The following is a 26,975-nucleotide window of genomic DNA, read 5'->3' as shown; positions in this document are numbered from 1 at the left end:
TTAATTTTTGGCCTTTAATACGCCAACCTGGCTTCCAGTGTTTTATATGACGTTTGCCCACCCTCTGTCATGAGCGACAACAATAGCTGTCAACATAAATATATTATCATTGTTTGTAATCAGCTGTTATCCTGGATCAACCTTGAAGGGGGTGAGAAGAAAAAAAGGGGGTAGGAGTGGAGGTTCTATTCGGTATGTTCACACAATGTTTATTAATTCAAATTATTTTTTAATGGCATGATTGTAATGGAAATTTTTCATTTTTTCCCTACTTCATTTTCGATATGTTCACACAAACATATTTTAAAAAATTTATATTCTTTTTTTTTAAAGGAATTATTATAATGGAAATTTCTTTTAATTTTTTCCCTCTTTTTTATCTCATTTTTTAATGTAGTATTAATTTGTGTTAGATATTATTTGAATTTTATTTATTTATGAAATCTAGTTATTTGCTTATATTATGTGCTCAAAGCGCTTTACAAATGGTCCCTGACAAACAGCAACACTTAACATGGGTAGATCTTGCGGCTCTTCTCTTTATTCTTCGTATTAATTTTTGTCCTTGCCCGACGTCTTTATCCGGAAGGCGGCAGAGGACGGCAGTGCCGGGTCGTCGGAGTCGGGCTCCGTTGTGGGTTAGCCCTTTTCCATTCTGAAGGTTTAGGCCTTTATACTTGGAGATACGAGAGTGCTCGATAACGTCGGTTAGAGCTAATATAAAATATAAATGGAGTCACTCATGTATTTATGGCCGAAACGCATGTTTCTGTGGTCTCCATCCACGTCGTAATCTACGGACAAAATATGCCGACTGACGACGTGGATGGAGACCACAGAAACATGTGTTTCGGCCATAAATAAGTGAGCGACTCCATATATATATATATATATATATATATATATATATATATATATATAAACACATCCTTCAATCAAGTAGTTACCGCTTGGGAATGATAAAGGCACTTTATTTTGGTTTGTTTGTTTTTTATTTCCTTTTTCTTTTTACCCTAAGACGTTAATGACTTCGGTACTAAGATACGAACTAAAGAGTGAAAATGGATAGGCTTCGGATGGGGAAAATGGATAGGCTTCGGATGGGAACAATACAGACAATGGACGTTTCGAGTACTAACCAAAGCCTTCGTCAGCAAACAACAATGAACAAATTAACGAGAGGAACAAATAAGATAAAATGCAATATTATAGATAGAATGCGCTTGGCCAAGGAATTCACACATTGCCATCCGGAAGTATAACGAACCAACACACAAAACTCTGTGTAACCATGAACTTTTATAGTCTGGTTAATACAGTTTAGTGATAACAACTCACAAACGCGAATGGCAAAAAAAAAAAAAAAAAAAAAAAAAAAAAAAAAAAAAAAAAAAAAAACAATAACAAAGGCTTGTGTAACGTTATATTCATTCTATCTATAACTTGTATCGTCTGTTTGACTCAATGGTACGTCCGTTGTCTGTATTGTTCCCATCCGAAGCCTCTTCTCCATTTTGAAATCTTTCGTTTATATTAAATTTTCACGATCTCGGGCTTCAGGCAGACCCATCTACCATCTACCGTTCTTTGGTCCTTGTAGCTTAACTTCAAATAGGTAAACTAATGCCTTCTGTTTACATCTTGTAATCTGATAAAATTATTACTTTTCGACCTAAAGGATAACATAACAAATCAACCTCACTACTCTGACCCGTATCATCATCAGGGGTGAGAGGTCAAATGAAAGGTCACAGACCAGGTCACCGAGTGAGTGCCAAGTTCAAGGCGGGTCGTAATAAGTTATTGTCACTTAGATTACGTCCCATTGTTAGAAGAGGACCGCAGTAATCTCCCTTGCCATTCCATTTACGGAGTCCATTCTCGGCTATTTTCTATTGAGTAAATAAACGTAAACATGGCCTTTGCCTCAGTAATACTGCCATACTCTGGAAAAACACAAATTGAAAAATTTGGCCAGAAAACTCGTCCTTCAAATATCGATCGATTTAAATGACTCTCATCTTGGCAAAAAGCTCTCAAACCCTGGACTTCGTGAAGTCCCGGGTTTGAGAGTTTTTGCCTAGATGAGAGTCATTTAAATCGATCGATATTTGAAAAACAGTTTTCTGGCCAAATTTTTAAATGTATTATTTCCAGAGTACGGCAGAATAAACATGGCCTTGCGTACACACACACACACACACACACACACACACACACAGAGAGAGAGAGAGAGAGAGAGAGAGAGAGAGAGAGAGAGAGAGAGAGAGAGAGATGGGTGGGGAGGGGGGGGGGGGGGGGGGGAGTTACACTGTAATTCTATCGTCTATAATAACAATGGCAAAAATTAGAAAATTAAAGAAAAAGAAATTCTGGATGGAATACAATGGATTTATATGTGACCCATCGTCTCAAAACGGTTTTATGTCGGAACGAACCATATGCTTAAAAGCCGAATTTAATGTCAAACTGGTCAAAAATATAAATTGTTGGCATTAGCACCCTAAAATATGGTATCCATTCTCCTCAATAAATCATACAAACTCAACGCAAGTCTGATATTCCTGGCTTTAAATTCAATTTTCAACATCTTAACCAACCCGACTTAATACCGTTTTGAGGCGAAGGGTCACATATCATATGACGTGACTGCCCTGGGACTGATACGATACTATTTTCATTATTTCCCTTCTATATTCCTTACTAAAAAAGAAAGAAAGAAAGAATACTCCAGCGTTTTATAGAGCAATATCTACTGAATGTGTTCAAAACTCTTTCAAAGAGGTTCCGAGCAAACTGCAACACAAATTATATTATGATGAATGACCATATCGCACATATAAGGGGTTTTTTGTTTGTTTTTGTTTTGTTTTTTCTAATTTAAAAAAAATGTTTTTGTTACATACAGACACCACCCTACCCCTCCTCCTCCTCCTCCTTTCCTCCCCCTCCTCCTCCTCCTCCTCCTCCTCCTCCTCCTCCTCCTCCTCCTCCTCCTCCTTCTCCTCCTCCTCCTCCTCCTCTCCTTCTCCTTTCCTCCTCCTCCTTTCCTCCTCCCCTCCCGACTCCTCTTCTTCCCCCGACTCCTCCTCTCCTCTCCTCTCCTCCTTCTCCCCCACCCCTCTTCGTCGTCGTCCTCCTCCTTCTCCCCCACCCATCGTTCTCCTCGATCCTCCCCTCCTTCCTCCTCTCCTTCTCCACCTCCTACTCATCCTCCTTCTCTTCTCTGCTGCGTCCCTTCTTTCTCCTCATCCTCCTTTTCCCTCACCTCTCTTCCCCTGCCACCACAAACAGTAAATCCACCATTTACCTTATATTATGAAAAGCCTAAATGTGACCCCTCGTCTCAAAATGGTATTAAGTCGGGATGGACCAGACGCTAAGAAGTCAAATTATAGTTAAACTGGTCAAAAATATGAAACGTATTTAGCACAGTAAAATATGATATTCCTTCTCCTCTATAAAACAGATAAACTCAACGTAAGCATGATATTTCTGGCTACAAATTCCATTTTCAGCATCTTAATCATCCCAACTTAATACCGTTTTGAGACGAGGGGTCACAAATTTGGATCTTTAGTTTTTGATGTACGTAGACCCGACCTGCCTACCTCAAAATCTATAAATTCGTTTTAAATTGTAGTCACTCCATTTGATTCTAAAAATCAATAATTTATCGTCACAAGGATTAATAAATAAGACTTCAAAATCCTTATAAACAAAAGAAACATATATTCAAATAAATCCTCTTTATTCATCTCAAATGGGAAATTTGTCTTTAGGGCTTATTCCAAGGGAATACTGGATAATAACCCAGGCGTTAGGCGCAGCGCAGTGCGGCAAATTGAGCTAGGGGTAGGTGGCGTATTGCTCAAGACCACACAGCGTAGCGGGTATATATTCAACTCGCGTTACCATTCGGATTCGAACCAAAGACCATACCGCTCAGCCACGCAGCCCTACATAACATAATCATGTACTCTGTCATCAATATTTATTTTCAATAAGTTTTAACGACCACAAAAAAAATAAATAAAATTGAGCTTTTATATAGCGCAATATCCACTAAACATGCTCATAGCGCTTTACAAGGGGTCCCTGACCAACGGCAACCCGAAACATGTAGAACGAGACATGATGCCTATTAGGCGATAATACAATATTTTCGAACAGAGACAGGTACTCATTTTACACCTGAGTACGGTGAGAGAATGTGAGTAAAGAGCATTTTTCAAGGACTCAACTATGCCCCAAGCGAGGCTCGAACACAGGACCTTCCGATCCGAAGCGAGTGGCATACCACAAGACCACATTAAAGCCGCAACAAGATTAGATACTCAAGCTCCTCTGATAATTGGTGGCAAAATTTCTGAATTTCTACGAGTTTTGTTTGTCATCATAACACGGCGGTCTGAGATCGACAGAATATTTATCTTGGTGGGGTTCCTGACCTCCCATAGTGGGCAGGGAGGTACTTACTGTGTGTTCTATCCCACTTTATCTGTTTTCCAACTTGCTTTCTGTCTTTGTCTTGGAATGAGATTATGTACTTGGTTTTGTCCTGGCCCTGACCGGATACCCTGGCTGAGAGTGAAACAGTCAAATGTATAGTTAGTTTTGGAAGATGCTATTTAAAAGAAAAATTGTAATCCATTTCTCTGTTATGCATTGTATTATGTTTTCTTTATATTATGTATGATTTGTAAAACATTTGGGTGTATTCCTCTAAGTGGGGATCTGTGCTTGTGTCTGGATGAGACTTTTAGGTGATCTCAAACTAAGTACTTTGATGATGTGCTCTTGGAATCTACATCTGTTTCCTATTTGAACCAATTCCCCTTTTGTCTTCCCTTTTTTTTGGGTGCTTTAATTGTAATTCTAGAAATTGTTACTTTTCCATTTTCTTCCTTTTTACTGGCGCTGATATGACCTTAATGTGTTGCAAGCGCCGTAAAACCCTTAACTCACTCAACCCTAACACCGACTGTATCCGTAGTTTACCCACGTTACTTTTACCCTATGCCTATTTATTACATTTTTCTGAGACGAATTATAGGCGTAGTATCAAAGCTAATGTTTTTAGTTTTTATATTGTTAATGGTAGTTGAAAAAAATATCTATGTAGAGTCTACATGTTCATTTTTAATATATTATTTCTAATTATGAACAGTATCAAAAAAACTCTAGGATTGAGTGAATTAATAACATAAAAACCAAAAACAGAATATCTATAATGGCATTCCTGTCTCTTGTATTCTTTCATCCTTTCCTCGTCAATCAATAACAGACACACATAGACACACGCGCTTCATTGTCTTCTTACTTTATCATCACGTGCAGACAGACGTGAGTACATCGATACGATGAGTGGAGAAGGTATGCGCTTTGGCTAAGAAGCTCACAACACTGCCATCCGGAAATATAACGGAATCAACACACAAAATTATGAAATCTGTAAAACGCTTAAAGACAGACTTAAAAGACATAATAATATACCAACCCATAAAACGTTATGTGTAACCTGAATATTATTATGTATTCACAGTACTACACCATTACATGGCGTTCTACGCATGCGTAGACATTCTTTTACAAGTTTGACGCATGCGCGGGATATTGTTTCATTTGTTTATGTCATAAATCATGATGACCTGCCTGCTGACCCTTGGTAGTACATGATATGAATATTATGGTTATTTTACTGGCCAAACATTTGCCACCTTTTTTTTCAGGTTGTTCGACGTTACAATAATTTTATTACTCTACTGGGATGTGCATAGATTAATTCGTGTGCAACTATGGGGTCTTGCGGTATGACACTCGCTTTTGGATCGGAAGATCCTGGGTTCGAGCCTTGCCTTGCGCATAGTTGAGTCCCCGGAAAAGGCTCCTTACTCACATTCTCTTCACCGTACTCGGGTGTAAAATGAGTACCTGGCCGTTGACAGCGTTGTTTCTGTCCGAAAAAATTGCAATATCGCCTAACGGGCGTCATGCCACTACCTACATGTTAAGTGTTGCTGTTGGCCAGGGACCCTTTTTGTAAAGCGCACTGAACACGTTTAGTGGATATTGCGCTATATATATAAATACATAATATATATATATATATATATATATATATATATATATATATATATATATATACATTGAACATATATATATATATATATATATATATATATATATATATATATATATATTATGTATTTATATATATAGCGCAATATCCACTAAACGTGTTCAATGCGCTTTACAAAAAAAAAATATATATATATATATCTCTCTCTCTCTCTCTCTCTCTCTATATATATATATATATATATATATATATATATATATATATATATATATATATATATAAAGCTCAAGTATCTTATCGCCTTGAAATGATATTTTGTTGGGATGGTTTATTTCAATTTATTACTTAAGAAAAAACGATTAAATGAGATTTTAAACAGTGCAATATCTACTAAACGTGCTTAAAGTGCTTTACAAAGGGTCCCAGGCCAACAGCAACATTTAACATTTACGACGGGACATAACGACGCTTTTTAGGCGATATTACAATTTTTTTCGGACAGAGACAACGCTGTTAACTGCTATGGGCGAAGATTGATGATAAAGCATTTAGTTTCGGCTCATATTTGTGATGGAAGTTAAGTACTCTCAAACCAACGAATACTTATTTGCAGGTCTGATAACAAAAATTGTTACGGCTCGTTGTAGTAATGGAAATAATCTCAAGCCAACGTGTTATTATTTGCAGGTCTGATAACCCAAATTCTTATGGGCCCATTTTGTTGTAATGGAAATACTTTCAAACAAGGTTAAAATAAGACCAGAATTGCGTGAAGATAAACCAAATTTTTGTTTTCGGCTCATATTTGTGATGGTCATACTCTCAAACCAAACGTATACTCATTTGTGGGTCTCATAACCCTAATTAATGGGCACATTATGTTGCGGAAATACTCTCAAGCCAAGGGGTACATATTTTTAGGTCTGATAACCCAAATTGTTATGGACCAGAATTGCGTTCAGGTATATATATACGTATATATATATATATATATATATATATATATATATATATATATATATATATATATATATATATATATATAAACGAAATATCCACTAAATGTGCTCAAAGCGCTTTATAAAAAATATAAAATCAATCGACCTTGACTGGTGATCGTTCCTCAGACCTTCTAATGTTTTGGGATGTTTTTTTTTTCTTTTCTATTTTTCTGTCTTGCTTTGTCTGGCACTTTTCATACATACACTTGTTCATATCTATATCAGATGACCGGCTGGTTGCTCAGAAAGAAAGAATATTTTTCTTGATAAAGAAGCGTCTACTGTTCAAAATTTCCATTCATTTCAATAGAGATTGAATAACTCGTACAGTTGGAAATCTGGAATTAATAAATACATTTCTAAACCGTAGATACAGCTAAACAGTCTACTACAACAACACCAACAACAAAACATTTGATTTAACAACTTGTAGACATGCCCAATGTTAATTTGAATAGAAAACCAACGTATTGATACAAGCAAAAACAGACGACTATTGCAACAACAACACACAACAACAACAACAACAACAACAACAACAACAACAACAACAAAAACAACAACCCCACAAAAATAATCATTAATTTATTTTACAACCTGTATATATGTAGACGTGCCGATTGTAAATCTGAAAAGAAAGCCAACGAATCGAGGCGAATTCATGCCAAACAGCGCATGCTAAAATATTCAAATTTAAAAGTTGTAAAAGGTTTGTATTCCTCATGATAAAATTATGATGATAATGATGATGATGATGATGATGATGATGATGATGATGATGAGAGGATGATGATGATGATGAAATAAATAATAATAATAATAATAATAATAATAATAATAATAATAATAATAATAATAATAATAATAATATATTATTATAATTATTAATTATATTATTATTATTATATTATTATTATTATTATTATTATTATTATTATTATTATTATTATTATTATTATTATTATTATTATTATATATTATTATTATTATTATTATTATTATTATTATTATTATTATTATTATTATATATTATTATTATATTATTATTATTATTTTTATATTATTATTATATTATTATTATTACTATATTATTATTATTACTATATTATATTATTATATAATTATTATTATATTATTATTATATTATTATTTATTATTATTATTTATATAATTATTATTACTATTATTATTATTATTATTATTATTATTATTATTATTATTATTATTATTATTATTATTATTAATTCTTAATTGGTTTTTATTTATGTCTAATTTCCCAGATTGCCCTGGCCTTTGGGCTGGCCATCATGGCCATGATCCAAATGGTAGGTCACGTGAGCGGGGGCCACATCAACCCGGCAGTGACAATAGCCATGGCTGTCAGTCTCAACATCTCCATCATCAAGGCGTTCTTCTATCTGGTCGCTCAAATCGCCGGCGCCATCATTGGAGGCATGATTGTCAAAGGGTGAGTGGGTAGTCATTACAGTAGCGTTGATATAGTGCAATGTATAATAATAATAATAATAATAATAATAATAATAATAATAATAATAATAATAATATAATAATATAATAATAATAATAATAATAATAATATTCATAATAATATATAATAATAATAATAATAATAATAATAATAATAATAATAATAATAATAATAATAGGCTCGAACCTAGGACACGCCGATCCGAACGCGAATGTCATACTACAAGACCACATATCCACTAACATTTCTCAAAGTGCTTTAAAAGTAAGCCCAAGCCAATAGCAATCCTTAACATAACTTTGGACGAAACATTACAAGCGCTGCAAAGCAATGCTTATATCTGTTTTCCAACTACCTTTCTGTCTTTGTCTTGGAATGAGATTACTTGGTTTTGTCCTGGCCCTGGCCAGATGCCCTGGCTGAGAGGGAAACAGTCGAATGTATAGTTAGTTTTGGGAGATATTTTTTTCATTGTAAATCATCTCTCTGTTATGCACTGTACTATGCTTTCTTTATATTATATATGACTTATAAAACTCTTACCGGGGACCTGTGCTTGTGTCTGGATGGGACTTTTTGTGATCTCAAACTAAGTACTTTGATAGAGTGCTTTTGGAATCTACACCCGTTTCTTATTTGAACCAATTCCCCTTTGTCTTCCCTTTTCTTGGATACTTTATTGTAATTCTAGAACTTTTTACTATCCCCTTTTCTTCCTTTTTACTGGCGCTGATATGACCTTAATGTGTTGCAAGCCCCTTATAAAGCGCTTTGAGCACGTTTAGTGGGTATTGCTCTATATAAAAGCTCAATTTTTTTATTCGTGAGTGTGTGTGTATTTGTGTGTGTGTGTATGTGTGTGGTTGTGTGTGTGCGTGGTTGTGTGTGTGTGTGTGTGGTTGTGTGTGTGTGTGTGAGTATGTGGGTGTGTGTGTGTGTGTGCTGTGTGCGTGTTGTGTGTGTGTGTGTGTGTGTGAGTGTGTATGTCTGTGTGTTTTCATATTGATCGCACTGTCTCTTGATAAAGAGGGAACCCAAACTGACAATTCTGTTGCACTTTGAATAAAAACGTATTTAAAATTTGGCCAGAAAATTCGCCTTTCAAAAAATTGATCGTCGATTAAAATGACCATCTTGACAAAACGCTCAAACCTGGGCCTTCGCATATTGGCAAAAACTCTAAAATCCGAGGCTTCGCGACGTCCCAGGTTTGAGAGTTTTGACAAGAGGAAGGTCATTTTAATCGATCGATATTTTTTGAAAGGCGAATTTTCTGGCCAAACTTTTAAATATTCTTTTTCTTCTTTAGAGTTTCGTTAGAATAGTCGGTTTGGCCATTTCAACAGCATTCATTTGTTTAGAAATTTGAGCTGAAAGTATGCCTCATTATTTTTCGTCGTCACTGTGCGGCTACGTGGTCTAGTGGTATGACACTCGCTTCCGGATCGGAAGGTCCTGAGTTCAAGCCTCTTCTCGGCGCATAGTTGAGTCCTTGGAAAAGACTACTTTTTACTCACATTCTCTCATCGTACTCGGGTGTAAAATGAGTACCTGGTCGTCAACAGCGTTGTCTCTGTCGGAAATAAATTGTAATATCGCCTAACAGGCGTCATGTCTCGTTCTACATGTTACGTGTTGCTTTGATCGGGGATCATTTGTAATGCACTTTAAGCACGCTTAGTGGATATTGCCTATAGAAAATCATAAGATTATTGTTTTTTCTCAAGCCTCATTCCAAGCCGTAATATGTTGTTTAGATTTTTCTTGATAGAAGCTTTTAAATTCCTCTTTGTTCAATGGATTGTTACACGCGTTATTGTTGGTATTAATTCTTTTAACTGTGCTCGACTTTTCATTAACATAACTGTTTTCAAAAAAAAAATTCTAAAAAACAAACAATAAATACAAATGGACAAGAGAAAAAAGCATTATCTATCTCTTTCTCTCTCTATTTATTTATCTATCTATCTATTTATCTATTTATTTATTTATCTCTCTCTTTCACACACACACACACACACACACTCTCTCTCTCTCTCTCTCTCTCACACACACAATATATATATATATATATATATATATATATATATATATATATATATATATTATACACACATCATAATATACACGCATTATATACATGCACAGGCACTCTCCCTCCTTCTTTCCCTCTTGCTCTCTCTTTCTCATTGTTAATTTTTAGTCGTAAGAGTAGGAAAAAAAATTATTGACTCATTATATCTAAAGATGAAGATAAAACAAAAAAAAAAAAAAAAAAGAAATTCCCCCGCTAAAGGGTCAATTTTCATTTCTTCCTATCAGAGTTTCTCCTGACGAATTCCACGACAATTTGGCTGTAACCAAACTCGGCGCTGACGTCACTCAAGGTCAAGGCTTCGGGGTGGAGCTCATCCTGACCTTTGTCCTCGTTATCGTCATCTTCGGTACCACAGATCCCAACCGCCCTCAGTTTGGCAGCCCTGCTCTGATCATCGGACTCACAGTCGCTCTTGGACATTTGGCCGGGGTTAGTATTGATAATAATATACTTTACATTAAAGGCTCCATGCACGCTCAGTTTTCATCCAGGACGATCGAGTGACAGGCACAGCTGAAGCAAATCGGAGTGAAAACGCAATGTGTGTGGCCAAATACCTGGGCGACAAGCGGAGGGACGATCGGTCGCTCGCAAAGCCCGCCTTACCGGAGTTCCGTCTTCCTATACAGATCATGGAATGCCATTCTTCATTACCTTACTTTACCTTACCTTACCTTACCGAGTTCCGTCTCCCTACAGAGGTTGAATGAGCACCGCAAATTGAGCTAGGGTGAGGTGACTTTCTCAAGGCCACACAACGCAGCGACGGATGATCGAACTCATTACGTTTCGAAGAAAAGACCGTACCGCTTGAGCTACGCTTCCCCACGCTGTTTGTTTGACATAACACTTTCGTTCCCTGTTATTCTCTTTTATTTTTTTCAACAGTTTTTAAAATCATTATTTGATGTTTTCTTTTCAGATCCGATACACTGGGGCCAGTATGAACCCAAGCCGATCCCTGGGTAGTGCTGTCGCCTCTGAGGACTGGGACGATCACTGGGTAGGTTGTTTGAATTTATTTATTTTCAAAACGAGCACCTATATAGCGCAATGTCCACTAAATGTCCACTGAAAACGCCTTCTATGGTAAGGATTCTAAACAACGTGTACTTATTTCCAAGTCTGATAACCCAAATTGTTATGGGCACCGTCAATACTATCACACCAACGCAAAATATTTCTCATCAGTAAAACAATGATAAATCAAGCCCATAATTGCTTCTAGTCCTCAGACCTGATAATATGTGCACATCGGTCAATATGTCAGCCAATTGCTTAACATTGAGGATTGCATAGAATGCGCTTGGCTAAGAAGCTCACAACATTGCCATCCGGAAGTAAATCGGACCAACACACAAACTTTGTGTAACCTTGAACGTCTGGTTAATACATTTTAAGTGAGAAATACTCATAAACGCGGACGGCTCAAAGCAATAACAAAGACCCGAGTGACGCCAACTTCATTCTATTTATATGAGACTCCTAAGTCCTGTTGATAAATTGTGGCCCACCGCCTCTCTTCTTGGTTGGGGGGGGGGGGGGGGATCCCTATAGATAGTTCGAAGTTGATGTCACTCAGGTCTTTGTTATTATTTTATGCCATCAGCGTTTATGAGTAATTCTCACTATTAACATGACTATAAACGTTCATGGTTACACATAGATTTTTGTGTTGGTCCGGTGTACTTCCGGAGGGAAATGCAGTGAACTTCTTAGCCAAAGGCATACTATCTATATGGTAAAAAGTAATTATCGAATATGAATAATATAACGGCTTAGAAAAAAAAAAGAACAAAATACGTAACACTGAACGTTTTTTTTTTTGTTTTTTTTTTTTTTGGGGGGGGGGGGGGGGGGCTGGGCTCAAAACCCTTGTTCAGCTACTCGTAATAACAAAGACAATAAATACGTATAATATATCACATAAAACCCGGAGATACGGCAGAGATGTTGGTATTTGGCAGGTCTAGTCGGCAAATACAAGATAGGATCTACGGTGGCTTAGATTCCGGATGAGTTTGTCTTGTTAAAATTCAAGCAATGTTGAATGCCGTCAATTTCAAATGGCTGAAAATGACCGGATTACAAGGCCCTTGTATAGTGTGTAAAATGGTGATGGTGATGATTTTGATAGTAACACTGTAGAAATGACAGTCATGATGATGATGATGATGGTGATGATGACGATGATGATGATGATGATATGATGATGATGATGATAATGATGATGATGATGATGATGATGATGATGGTGATGATGATCGATGGTGACGACGACACGACGGCGATGACGATCACGACGAAGACGACGATGACGACGACGACGATGATAATGATGACGATGATGACGATGATGAGGATGATGATGATGATGATGATGATGATGATGATGATGATGATGATGATGATGATGATGATGATGATGATGATGATGATCATTTTAAAAATTCAATCAATCATCAGATCTACTGGATTGCCCCCATTGTCGGTGGAGTGTTGGCTGCAGTCACTTACAAGTTTGTCTTGAATCCTTACAGAGGCGTCGTCAATATGGATGAAGCTGTTCAAAAAATGAGTAAGTATGGTGCGCCAATTTGGCCAGAAAAAATGTCATTTCTACGGTGCAACAGCTTTACCATATTTCTAAAAAGTTCAATTACACAATTAAAGTAGCTTAGATATGTATAAAATGCCTTTACATTGCTGGATAATAATTCATGCATTGATATATTGAAACTTTTGAAGTGTGATTTAAAGTTTTACGACATATGTTTTTTTTTATCTTCTTAACCATAATCTTGTCAAAATTGTCAGGTGCTCTTTCAAAAATAAAACTACATGTGCGTCATATTCAACATTAATGATTACGACTTAATTGTTAAAAAAATCCATGCAATTCGGAATTTGTTTTTAATTTATTAAAGAGGAAAGTTCTCCCTACTCTGTGTGGATAAGTAGACACAAAGTTTTGAAGATATTCTAGTTTTGTTTTTTTAAACGGTTCTGTCTTAAGATAATTATTAAAATTTTTAATTTTCACCAAATACGTTAGAAATATCATTACTCACTGAAATAGTTATTGTTAAACATCCTAATCCGCTCGTCATTGATTTGTATTTAAAGAGTACATCATAACAATGGGATGCCACAGAAATATTGCATCTTTGGAATTATAATTACCATTATCTTGGAGGGTAAGAATTACTTGCTACCATATGGATATGACGCTTGTCTATCACAAAGTACTTTCCAAATACGTGAATGAGTATAGATCTGTGGCTGTTAGATCTAGCAGAAAATTATTTGTGAATTATCAAATCGGAAGTAATCAGTTTGTACTGTTTAATAAACGCTATCTAGAAATCAAGATTAATTATGCCCCCTTATTCACTTTGACATCAGATAAATTGTTTTCGCTTTCAAATAATATAAACCAAGAGGGGTCACCGAAACTTGGACAAAATGTGAATTAACGGTGACACAAATTTAGGACTATCGTCGTCGTATCATTTCACTCCAAACTTTAACGTTCATTATATTTATTGTTGATTAATTATCGACAAATCCGATATCATGGCTTTGAAATTAGTCACGTAGCCTTTAGGCTATGCACGCTAAAATAGATTACTTCGTTTCTGAGTGTAACATGGCAGGATATTGAGGTAAATTGATTTTACAGGACAATTAGAGAGGTGGATTGCTACCAGATGGTAAAATCTCAGATAATTTGCCATATATTCTCAAATTAAAAAAAAAAAGTTAAAATGTTATTTTGGTTCTTCTTAATGATTATCGATGGAATGTTATCATTTGAGGAGTTTATTTTTTTTTTAACAAAACGATCATTTTTACACCAATCCAGCAAATTCTCTATAAAATTATAAAAATTGTAATTATCAAGTATTTAGATATCTATATTCTAGCCCAAAAAGGGATTGAATATTAGTTCAATCAATGAGTTATTAGAAAATTATATTTACAACAATGTTATGTTATAGAATTGGTTAATTTGCAACTAAGTCTGTTTGAAACAGCACAGAGCTATGTTTTGATAGAATAACCACTCTTAAATTTTCGTTGAAAATAGCATTTAACAGATGACATTTTTTTATTTTCTGGGGTTATTTTTCATTTCACGTAAACTGAGAAAAAAAAATTAAAATTGGAGAGTAATTTATTTTTTGGGGCCAGTTGGCCAAATTCAAAATTTCATAGCAGGCCAAATTCAATTGGGTAAAGTGACAGCTTGATTTCGTACTGTTTACTTGAGTAATTCCTATAAGGTTTTACCTCTTTTTTTTCTAAGTGGACATACACATAAAGCTTATCATGATATTATATACAAAAGATTTGCATGCTTTCTAGACGATATTTGTGTCTTCATTTTCCTGAATATCGATGGGCGGCGGATCAAAACTCTGAAGTCTACATACGAGCTTTTCGCATCATGTTTTATTTAATTTGGGTCGGATCAGACCTCTTATTTCGTTGTCATGACATCATGTAAATTTCAGAGTTTTGATCCGCTGATCGTGAAAATCTGGACTTCAGAGGTTTGATCCGCCGACCATCAATCCATATGACGGGAGGAATATCTAGTTCAAGAAAGAAAAATAACTCTGGAAAGGTTTATAATTCAGTGCTAAACAACGTATAATGAATAATACTTCATGAATCCCCCCCCCCCACCTCCCGATCCCTCTCCATAAATAAATCAGGTTTCCTCGAGAAAGTTGTCAAATTCCATATGCGTTGTCAGGAACTGAATCATGCAATCCTTTTCAGACTTTGGTTCCTCCTCCTCCTCCTCCTCTTCCTCTTTGTTGGTTCCACCCTTATGCCAATTAACCAAGAATCCACAGCCCTTGACTACATTGGATTCATCGTTGTGTTATAACTGCATGTGTATTCACTCTCTGTCAAAACTGAAGTTATTTGTTATTGTTACTTTTAGAAGTGGTGACTGCTTTATGGTATTTCAGCTTTAGAAAAGCCACGTAGAAATGATAATATATACCATTGTAAATGTCACCGTGTTCTAATTATCACGTTCAGCACGGAACATTGACTACACATTAAATGCGTCACAACTTCTCGTATGCTTTCTTGGCACACCCTCACACCTTTCCTGCAACATCTTTTTAAATTTCATTTCTGATTTTTTGACACTCTTTCAACTGTATCTAACACACACACATCTGCAAATTCAATCATTTCTGTTTCAATTTAATTTTCGTTGTCCCTTTGATGTTCAACTAAATCAACACACTTGTTCTATCACGTCCACTACTATTTCGTTAGAATATTGTTTTTGTCTTCATGTCTCTAATGAAGCGGCGGGGTTACCGCCCCTCCTCCTGCTTATTAAACACCCTTATATTATACACCCCCATCAACCAACCACTAGATACGTAATTCCACATAATTTTACAGGAAGTGACGAAGGCCAGACAGCCACAAGGATGGACGACATCACCCTCAAAACAGTAGAATGAATATAAAATGTAATTTAACACCCCATTGCCTTTTGATTTTTTTTTTACCCTTATTTGTGACTAACGCCATTATCTGGTTATTTCTCTGAAGATTGTCCATGGCATGGAATTTACATCGAAAGTCAAAGTGACCAGGATTTAAATAGTTGTTTTGTTTCGTTGTTATTATTGAATAATAAATTAATGGGTAAATTTCATTATTTATTTTTATATCGAGTTTAAGATACGTATTGCCGTTGTTTTTAAAAACACAGTAAGTATATGCAACGTTAACCAAATAGCACATACTTTGTTCTTTTTAAAAAACGGTAGCGTAGGTATCATTCTTGTCATTAGTAGCATTTCAATCTTATTCAAATTCAGTTATATCTTTAGGATTAAAATCATCGTATGTTCAGAATATTTTAATTCGATGGAATACCAGATACTGGCTTGTACGTCACATAACACATCAACACACTCGCTTCTTTTGAAATGAAAATAATTGAGATACACAAGTCAAGTTCAATTTCTTTATATGTCACACTCATTGTTTCTATGCTGATCAAAAAACAATTCCTGTAATTTCAATATCAATGTATGATTTGGAAACAAAGTCACCGAATTAACGCGATACAAATTGTGTATAAATATAGATGATTTATAAATAAAAAGAAACCAAAAATTATTCTTTTTGAAATAACGTAATTTGTAAGAGAGATAACGTTCAATTTGTCTTTCAATTTGTTTGCTAAAAATCCTTTCAGTAAAAATCATTTCAATAAAGTGAGTGTGTTTTTTTAACCCTAACTCTGACGTTTGTGGGTGCACAATTCTGGGCATTTTTCTTTCTAATCCTTTCTAACTCTCATAATAATATTAATATTTGTTATCAAGATTCTCAGAGTAAAGTATGGACATCTTTTTGGGATTGGATTTAGGCTATAGAATGTATAGACCAAAAATAGTTGTGGAAATAAAAGAAGTGAAAAATGACTACACTATTTTATTATAGAGAATTCATATTTTCTAAAATATTGGCATGCATTATTCATATTCTCAATCCACATTAATGACAGAATAATATGAATATTTCATGTTATTGATAGATGGTTATATAATGAAGCATTCAAGGCAAGACAATATATTTAATGTATTGTCTGATTACAAATTTATAAAGCGCGCGTTTTTAGTTATTTTTATGAACAACCAGATATGTTCATTTTCTCTCCTATTTTTTTTTTTAATAATACAGAATAGCCAATATACATGCAAGGATTTACTTAATTAAGAAAACCTGAATTGATGAAAGAAAATATGATAAGCCAATTTACTCTGAGAATCGTATCATGTTATATTATTTCCCCCTTATCTTTTCCTATTTTCCCCCTTATTTTTACGTATATATGAGTACATTTACAATTATATACAACATTATTGGATGGCATTTCTGGAAATCTTTTTGTATTAGGGAAGTGCTTTGGTGCTTATACCATGTTTGTACTTTTTTGGGTTTTTTTCGTGCTTAAAAGCTTTAGTAAATAAGGCTAAGACCATCTGTACTTATTTGCAATTCCTTATGGGCTCATTGTTGTAATGGAAATCTAAACAAAATGACGCAAAATATTGTCCACTACTACAATGTTAAACTAGGCACACAAGTGGGTTCGGATGTGAGACGTGCATATACGTACACCTCGACTTATTATTATTATTATTATTATTATTATTATTATTATTATTATTATTATTATTATTATTATTATTATTATTATTATTATTATTATTATTATTATTATTATTGCTTCTATCTTAAGAAAGGAAAATTGAGTTACCCTATGTTCATCACATTAACCCCCCTCACTGTCTTTGTCTTCCACTCGTCCTGAATCACGAGCAGCTTGAAAAAATTCTTTACCATGTAAATAATTTTGAAATGCCTTTATCCTATGGCACCGTGCATGGTCGTTATGTTATATTGAAAAGCCGCCAAGCTTGCTTTGAATATTATGTTCTTGTGACGGAATGCATTAGGCAGTGCATACCAAGACTGACAGGGAAGACGCTCGTTGGTGGTGGGTGGCCAGTCAATAAGATAGTTTATTACAAACTCTACAAATCACAGATATAGCAATATAGAAATATACATAAACAGGAATATACGACATGTAATATAGATATCGTCAATGCATAAGGGTAGTTAGCTTATGATAGGAATGTATTGTATTCTTGCAATCTTAGTATAAACTCCTATGGGCCTAATGACACTGAAGGACTACTCATAGTTGTAGATATGAATTCAACTCCCAGTAACTAATTGGTACCACCCCGACATATTTATTACCTCTTTGAGTGAATGGTCACAAATAAGACGCCACCTCTTCAATGCGCCAATATCGATGTCGGAATAAACCAGATGAAGAAATTTACAGTGTGAAGTTAAAAGTGGTCAGAATTAGGGCTAACCCACACCAGAGACTGACTCCGACAAGCCGGCACTGCTGTCCTCTGCCGTCCTCTGCCGTCTTCCGGATGAAGACGTCGGGCATGGACAAAATACTAAGAATAAAGAGAAGAGCCGCAAGACCTACCCTATACCAAGCACCGTCCTCTGCCATTTGTTTTTTTTTTTTTTTTTCGAGCTTGGTATGGGTAGGTCTCGCGGCATTTCTCTTTATTCTTAGTATTTTGTCCGTGCCCGACGTCTTTATCCGGAAGACGGCAGAGGACGGCAGTGCGGGGTCGTCGGAGTCAGTCTCCGGTGTAGGTTAGCCCTTAGTAAATTAAAGTTGAATGAATTTTAGGACGTTTACAGTTTACACCACAGGCACTGATTGATGGTAGCGTTGTGGAAAATTGAAAAAAAGTCTATCAAGAGTCATAAGGACAATGGATCCTGGTTTTATCCTGTTTACAATCGATGCTCTGCGTTTAGGTAAAATACTGACTATTACGTTAACTACACTTGGTCAAAAATATGAATCATTTTCTATTTAGCACTAAATCAGGATATTCATTCTCCTCAATAAAGCGTATAAAATCAACGCAAATCTGATATTTCTGGCTACAAATTCAATTTTCAGCAACTTAATCATCCCGACTTAATACCGATTTGAGACGAAGGTCACATTTGTATCTAAACAAAAATAAAGAAATCATTTTTACGACTGTCTTTATACACCTCTTATAAAATGCCGTAGAACCCCCCCCCCCCCCCCCCCCCCGGACACACACACACACACTCTCTTGCCTCCCTACCTCTTCAGTCACAAACCTCCTTACTTTGTGGGGTCTTTGGACAGACGTGATGGACAAGAGATCATTTTATTTGTCTTCTATCCCCCTATAGATAGTATGCGTTTGGCTAAGAAGCTCACAACATTGCCATCCCGAAGTTTAACGAACCAAAACGCATGAACTTTTATAGTCTGGCTAATACAATTTTGTGAGAATTACTAATAAACGTGGATGGCAAAAAGCAATAACAAAGCCAGAGTGACGTAAAACTCCAAGCAGAGAGTTGCTGTCATTTCTTGTCTTGGAATTGGATTACTTGGGGACTTTTTTCCAGGCCCTTACTGGAGTCCTTGGCCGAGAGAGAAACAGTCTAATGTATATTGTTGGATTTGTAAGATATTTTGTTACCTTTAAACCACCTCTCTGTTGTGTACTGATCATTATAGTTTTGTTTTGAAAATATCTTGTAAACACTTGCGTGTATTCCCCATAGTGGGATCCATTTTTGGTATGCTCTTGGACTATACTTATGTTCCCTATTTGTACCATTACCCCTTTTGTCTTACTTTTTCTCGGGTGATTTAATTGTAAATGTAGAATTGTTTGTCTATTCCATTTTCTTCTATTTTACGGGCGATGATTATGATCTAAATATGTTGCAATTACCGTAAAACACTGAAAAACAAACATGAAATCACTTTTTGGCACCATTCACCTTGACATAATACCGGTGACGGTGGTCACACCTAGGCGCCTTGGAGTTTTCTTCTTCTTCTTCTTCTTCTTCTTCTTCTTCTTCTTTCGGCTTATACCGCATTTTACAGGGTTGCCATAATGAATTGCCGCATCTATGCATCTCGGTTCAGAGCATCATTTTCCTCAAGGCCCAATTCTTCCATATCGTCCTTTACCATATCCACCCATCTAGTCTTTGAGCGTCCATTTTTTTTCTTTTTCTCTTTCTCGCTAATTGTAAGTCCAATACTTTCCTTCCCACGTACTCACTCCCTCTTCATCTCTTAACATGTCCTAACCATTTCATTTTATCTTCTCCCATCGTTATTGATATATTCTTCACTTCTCACCTTATCTTTTCTTGTCTAGCCAAGTGACCAGCCGTGGAATTATCTTACGACGTTAAAATCATAATTATCTATAGATTGGACAATAGACGTTGCATTCAAATTTTGTTTATCAACACTTGAATTATGAATTTTGTGTTAATCAACCTATCATCCCGGTCATTGAACGGGCACCTGTGCTTGTTTTGAAATGAGAGATAGGGAATGTAGTTTTCTATCAGTGAAAAAATATGTAAAAATTAAATAAGAAATTATACTATTTTTGAAAAATAAATAGAGCACTTAAATAGTTACTTATTTAGAGACCTAATTAAATTTGCCATCGTTACATTTTCCCTCAGCACTGACGGAAATCAAATGATACGATTGGTTGGCTAAATATAACGTCATCAATTTATCATTCAACATCAGTTTACCCAGAAATAAGTAGGCCAAATGAACGCTGAATCAGACGAAATTACGTTAACGATTACCTCCCTTCATTTGATAATTGCACTCCAGTGCTTAACCGATTTCAACCGGAAATAGAAACTCAATGACCTTGACATTTGTAAAAACTATTTCTCTCTCTCTCTCTCTCTCTCTCTCTCTCTCTCTCTCTCTCTCTCTCTCTCTCTCTCTATATATATATATATATATATATATATATATATATATATATATATATATATATATATATATATATATATTATGCCCTTCCGCCACGATATCATAAGATATCGTCGCCTAGGCATTACATGAAGTAATATAGATAATTCATCAAACAAGATGGCAGATATTAACAGGAATCACTCGTGTTGTCTAAGTGAGCAAATCGGGGGTTAGTAATCTTGCCCAAGAAAAAAACCTCGAAAGTGCCTGAAGCGGGACTCGAATCCAGGACCTTCCGCGTCACCGTGCAATGGCTTAACCACTCGGCCACTTCTACAAGTTTAGAAACAACCCACATACCAATAGGCTTCAACAGTCATGACGTCACTTCCCTCGTAATGAGGCATAGTAACTTAGTAACTGGTCTAAACTATCGGAACAATGGCGGACGCCCTTATGAAATATTTCTCCGACGAGCATAAAAGCTTATCCAGAGGGAAAAAAAAAACATAAATCTGATCATGTTTTGACTTTTATACAATCTGATCACAAGACATATGAAAAGTTTTAGCCAGTATGAAGAATAAAAAGTACAGATTTTCTTTGCTTAGAACGACGATGGCCGCCGTTGCTGGGCGACGTGACATCAGACTATTGAATCCAATTCTCCCTTACCGAGGTGGTCGTAGTATAGAGGTGACTTGAGTGATAACATTAGGGTAAGGGTTCTCCATCTAGATCTGTCCTCAGCGTTCTTCAGCTTGAGATTTTATATAGCGCAATATCCACTAAACTTGCTCAAATCGCTTTACAAAGGGTCCCTAACCTACAGCAACACGTAAGATGTAGACCGAGACATGACACCTGTTAGGCGATATTACAATTGTTTTTTTCTGACAAAGACAACGCTGTTAACGACCATGTACTCTTTTTACACCCGAGTACGGTGAGAGAATGTCAGTAAAGATCCTTTTCCAAGGATTTAACTATGCGCCGAGCGAGGCTCGAATCCATGACCTTCCGATCTGAAAGCGAGTGTCCTACCACTAGACCACATAGCCGTACAATCAATGTTTGGGATATCATCGTTGTCCATTCCTCCACTATTGAACACACGAACCTACATATTATGTGGGTTTTTTTTTTTTTTTGTTGAATACCCAGTAAAATAATAAAATCGATTCAATAGATTCTTAGATAACCACGCCCCTCGGACAGTCGTCATAATGTAAACAATGGCAGCTTTCTTCATCAATGTTTGGGAGGCCAGGGTTGTCCATTCCTCCACAATTGAACAGGCGAACCTACATATTATGTGTTTAAAAAAAACAAACAAACAAACAAACAAAAAAACCCAGTAAAGTAATAAAATCGATTCAATCACTTAGATAACCACGCCTCTCGGACAGTCGTCATAATGAAAACAATGGCAGTGATTGATAAACATAGCAAACTACACATGCTTTACTATCAATATTATGCGTCATAGTAAAATGCCCACTGTTCTATCGCTTGTAACGTTTGTAATTATTATGCTTGAGAAGATCGTGTGATATCTAATCACCCATTTGGCGGTATAAAAACAATAACAATGATCAGAGAGAGAGAGAGAGAGAGAGAGAGAGAGAGAGAGAGAGAGAGAGAGAGAGAGAGAGAGAGAGAGAGAGAGAGAGAGAACAATTTCAGTCATATTATTGTTTATAAACAACCCGTTATGTTTGTCCGAACACGTTTGAAGGTGTGTCACAAACTCCATGTTTTGATTGGTCAAATATATACTGGTTAATAGGGTCATTGAATTAAAAAAATATGTAATGTTTATTATTATTATTATTATTATTATTATTATTATTATTATTATTATTATTATTATTATTATTATTATTATTATTATTATTATTTATTATTATTATTATTATTATTATTATTATTATTATTATTATTATTATTATTATTATTATTATTATTATTATTATTTTTTATTATTATTATTATTATTATTATTATTATTATAATGTTTTATTGTATATGGGGCAACTTGACTTGTTGGTATCGACTTTGCTTTTACCCGAAAGGTACCGGGTTAGAATACCCGTCGCTCTCTCTCTCTCTCTCTCTCTCTCTCTCTATATATATATATATATATATATATATATATATATATATATATATATATATATATATATATGCGGGTGGTTGGATGGGAGCATCACCCTTGAATCATATACCTATGATGTTCGCATGGGTGTATGATCCGATAGTGATGTCGTTTCTTCTTCTCTTTACTAGCCTATCCTGCTTCTTTGGTTTGTGATTGTATTTTTGACAGGGGATATTTTTTTTTCTGTAAATCTTCTGCCTGTTTGTTCTTGGTTATTTATAATTTAGCTTATGATATCTTTAGGCTATGATTTTGATTTACATTTGTACTATTTTTGTTAGATTGCTTGTTTTTTGTTTTCAACGGTCTCTCATATAACCTCAATTGTGTTGGAAGAGACCTAAAGCAACAAACAAACAAACAAATATATATATATATATATATATATATATATATATATATATATATATATATATATGCCCTTGAACAAGTCACCCCGCCCTAGCTCACTTTGCAGCGCTGCACTGCGACTAACGCCTAGGTTATTTCAGTCTCCGTTTGGAATTGACCATAAAGCCAAATTTACCTCATTGGGATGAATAAGTGGAAATTTAATAATTCTTTAAAAATTCTGCTATAATATGGGATGGTAAAAATATGCTATGCTGAAAATTAAAGGTATATCTCTATCATCTTTTTTTTTTTCTAAGATATTTACTCAATTATCCTTCTGATAAATCAATCATTAAGTAGAAATGCTGTAAGATGGTTTCTAATAAAATGTATTATTTAAATAACCCTGCCCTGTACACAAACATTTTGGAAATGGTGGAACCCATAATATCAACTATTTTTTCAATACATCACAAGATGTTTATAGATAACCCCAAACTAACACCCCAAACAATTAACGTGCTGATAAGCTTTGATACGTTTATTTTATTTTCTTAACATTTTCATTTCTTCACTAATCTATTTACACAGATTTCAGGGCAGAGCAGCATAATTTGCTTCAGTAATGAAGACTGGGTAATCATTTCCCCCCATAAATCAATGTAATCACGTACTACCAATAATAATCATCGTGGAAATGGGAAAATGAATTCATTTTTACAGACAAGACCTCGAAATCGAGAATTCGTTCTATTGATATATTTTTTAATCGTTTTTTTTTTCTCTCCCTTACTTAGATCAATATATTCATTGCTTCAAGTCTTCAATGAACCGGACATAAATCGAAAACTTCGAGATCAATAACTTGCAATATTATTAGAGATTTTAAATTTATTTTTTAACAAAAAATCATTTATTTATTTTATGAACGTAACGTAAGGTAAAAAATTGTATTTAAATCTCAACATTTGAGAAATAAAATGGGGATTGACTACCAGGAGCTGTCATAGGAATTTTGCCGTTGTTGGTTTTTTTTTTTTTTTTTTTTTTTTTGAATACAGTATGTACCATTTGGTGAACATTGCATATAAATACGTACGTTGTATTTCAAAACAAAACCATTATTCCTATCGTTCTTGTACTTGATTAAAGTCCCAGATTTGTGACTGTTTGACAATCGATCGATATTTGAAGAACGATTTTTCTGGCAACATTTTAAATACGTATTTTATTTTATTATTTTTTTTTTCGACAGGAAAAGAAGTAAAACCTAGAAACGTAAAAATGATGAAACTTGCGAGGATCTAATTCTAAATTATTCATAGACATTAATTCAACACTTCAGTTTGGGTTGAGGAGGGTTGTTTGAATATCGAAGAAGATTTTTTTTTTAAAATCGAATACCCAGATAATATAGAAACAGTTATTATTGTAATGCTGTTTTCACATCGTTGTCGTTGCATAGCGTGTGCAAGTTGTGAGTGAATTTGAGAACAATCTTCATGCACAAATAGAATTTATTTTACAGTAGAATCATGCGATGACATCCTTTTTTAAAAGCCAGAAAGTAAATTACACACAATTTGCATCTTATCATCTGGAAGACCGGTTACACACTTCCAATGAATATGGAACTGGAAGAGAGAATAATGTGACCTTATGGAGCCAAAAGTTGATAGGTTATATAATTTTTTTTAAAGTGTCTATAGCACTGTAACAAAGAAAGCGAATTTCAATGACGTCATATCACGTGCTCTTTCCAAACAGTGGGATCGCTGGTAGTCGGATAATTTTTTAGCTGGCTGTGGGTGTGGATTGTAAAAATAATTGTTGAAAGAAATAAGGAAACGAATTTTAGGGAGGTCCCGAAACGTTTTCTTTTGTTTTGTAAAATTTTTTGAAGAGTTTGTATTCATTTTTGCTCCATTTATTTAGTTCCTGTGTTGTTGAGTTTAAATAGTCTATTTTTTAAATTCTATTTTTGCGTCGATCAAATCACGAGTTAATTGGGCATAACTGTAAGTTTATAACCGTTTCCTGTGTTCAAATTACTATGCACTTAAGCATAACTTTTTATATTCGAATGCAATTGACAGATAATCTAATTTGACTCACACTAAGTGATGAACTGATCGCAATCCCATTAGACAAGTAATTTTTTATTGGCTGATGTTTCCATCTCTGTGATGAAACCCTCCTCAATTTTATCAGCTACTACAAGTGGTCATCTTTCGATCGTTTCAACTTTATTTCTATGTCGACACTCAATTTTGTTTTAAGCGGTTATTAAGCGTATTGCGTTTTTTTTTTTAAAAAATGAATATAACAGCTTCAAATAAAAAAAAAACCAAACAAGGAAAATTTCGGGCTCAAAACCCTTCTTCAGCCAACATCACACCCACCCCCCCCCCCAAAAAAAAAAAAAAAAAAAAAAACGACCCCAAAAACTCCCGGAACCCCCCCCCCCACAAAAAAAAAATAAAAAAATTAACTACATTACTTTTAAAAACTCAGATAGTAGGCAGAGATGAAAAATATATAAGCACGTCCTTTCTCTTTGTTTATTACGTTTTACAGTCTACAGCTTCTTGTAGCTTGATATCACTTTGACTTTTATTAAGCGTATAGGTTGCGTCCTGGGTTCAAAAGACAAAAAAAAAGACAACAAATTTTAACATAGGTCAACACGTACATTGCAATTTCCGATTTCGAGGTCAAACGAGTAGTTATATTTATATACCCTTGTAGAAGACACATTGTATAATGGTAATAGATCATTGACACACCAACATCAACACACATTATTGGATTTCACACATTATGATAACATCCTTTGTATAATGTAAACTAGGCTTCGTAATATACGGAATTTAGACTAATTGTTGTCGTTTATGCTTTCCACTATAACCCTGATTGTGTAACCAACTGCTCTCTCTCTCTCTCTCTCTCTCTCTCTCTCCTCTCTCTATCCTCTCTCTCTCTCTCTCTCTCTATCATCTCTCTCTTTCTCTTTATCTCTCTCTCTTTCTCTCTCTCTCTCTTTCTCTCTCTCTCTCTCTCTCTCTCTCTCTTCTCTCTCTTTCTCTCTCTCTCTCTCTCTCTCTCTCTCTCTCTCTCTCTCTCTTCTCTCTCTCTCTCTTCTTCTCTCTCTTCTTCTTCCCCTCTCTCTCTCTCTCACTTTATATATATTCTCCTTCTGCCCCCTCTCTATCATATATGTTTGGTTGGACCTAACAGCCCATGGTGGGCAGAGAGACACTTGCTGAATTCCCCCCCCCCCCCCGGCCAACCCCCCCTTTCCCAGTATGTTTTCCTTTTCCATATCTATCTCTGTCTTGGACTGAGATTGCTTCACTTTTTTGTGAGGGATCTTTGCTGGGATCCTTATCTGAGAGGGAGATAGTCGAATGTATAGTAGCAACTT

General features: G+C 35.1%; 1 protein-coding gene across 13 annotated transcripts in view; it reads left to right on the top strand.

Moving 5' to 3' along the window:
* LOC144957338 (aquaporin-5-like) overlaps positions 1 to 26,975 on the top strand; it is a 243,831-nt gene that overhangs the window by 200,495 nt on the left and 16,361 nt on the right. For 9 of the 13 annotated variants that reach the window (XM_078888498.1, XM_078888493.1, XM_078888495.1 and 6 more), the window contains 4 exons: positions 8,364 to 8,551; positions 10,895 to 11,099; positions 11,593 to 11,673; positions 13,137 to 13,248. In XM_078888498.1, coding sequence (XP_078744624.1) covers positions 8,364 to 8,551; positions 10,895 to 11,099; positions 11,593 to 11,673; positions 13,137 to 13,248 — 586 coding nt within the window. Of the gene's footprint in view, positions 1 to 8,363; positions 8,552 to 10,894; positions 11,100 to 11,592; positions 11,674 to 13,136; positions 13,249 to 16,106; positions 16,178 to 26,975 lie in introns of all 13 variants that reach the window. The other 4 variants (XM_078888505.1, XM_078888502.1, XM_078888503.1 and 1 more) reach the window with 1 other exon arrangement.

Source organism: Berghia stephanieae, chromosome 11 (genome assembly GCF_034508935.2).
Source record: "Berghia stephanieae isolate SIO BIC M18660-M18661 chromosome 11, UCSD_Bste_1.3, whole genome shotgun sequence".
NCBI classification, from domain to species: Eukaryota; Metazoa; Mollusca; class Gastropoda; order Nudibranchia; family Aeolidiidae; genus Berghia; species Berghia stephanieae.
This window is presented reverse-complemented; position numbering and strand designations above follow the sequence as displayed.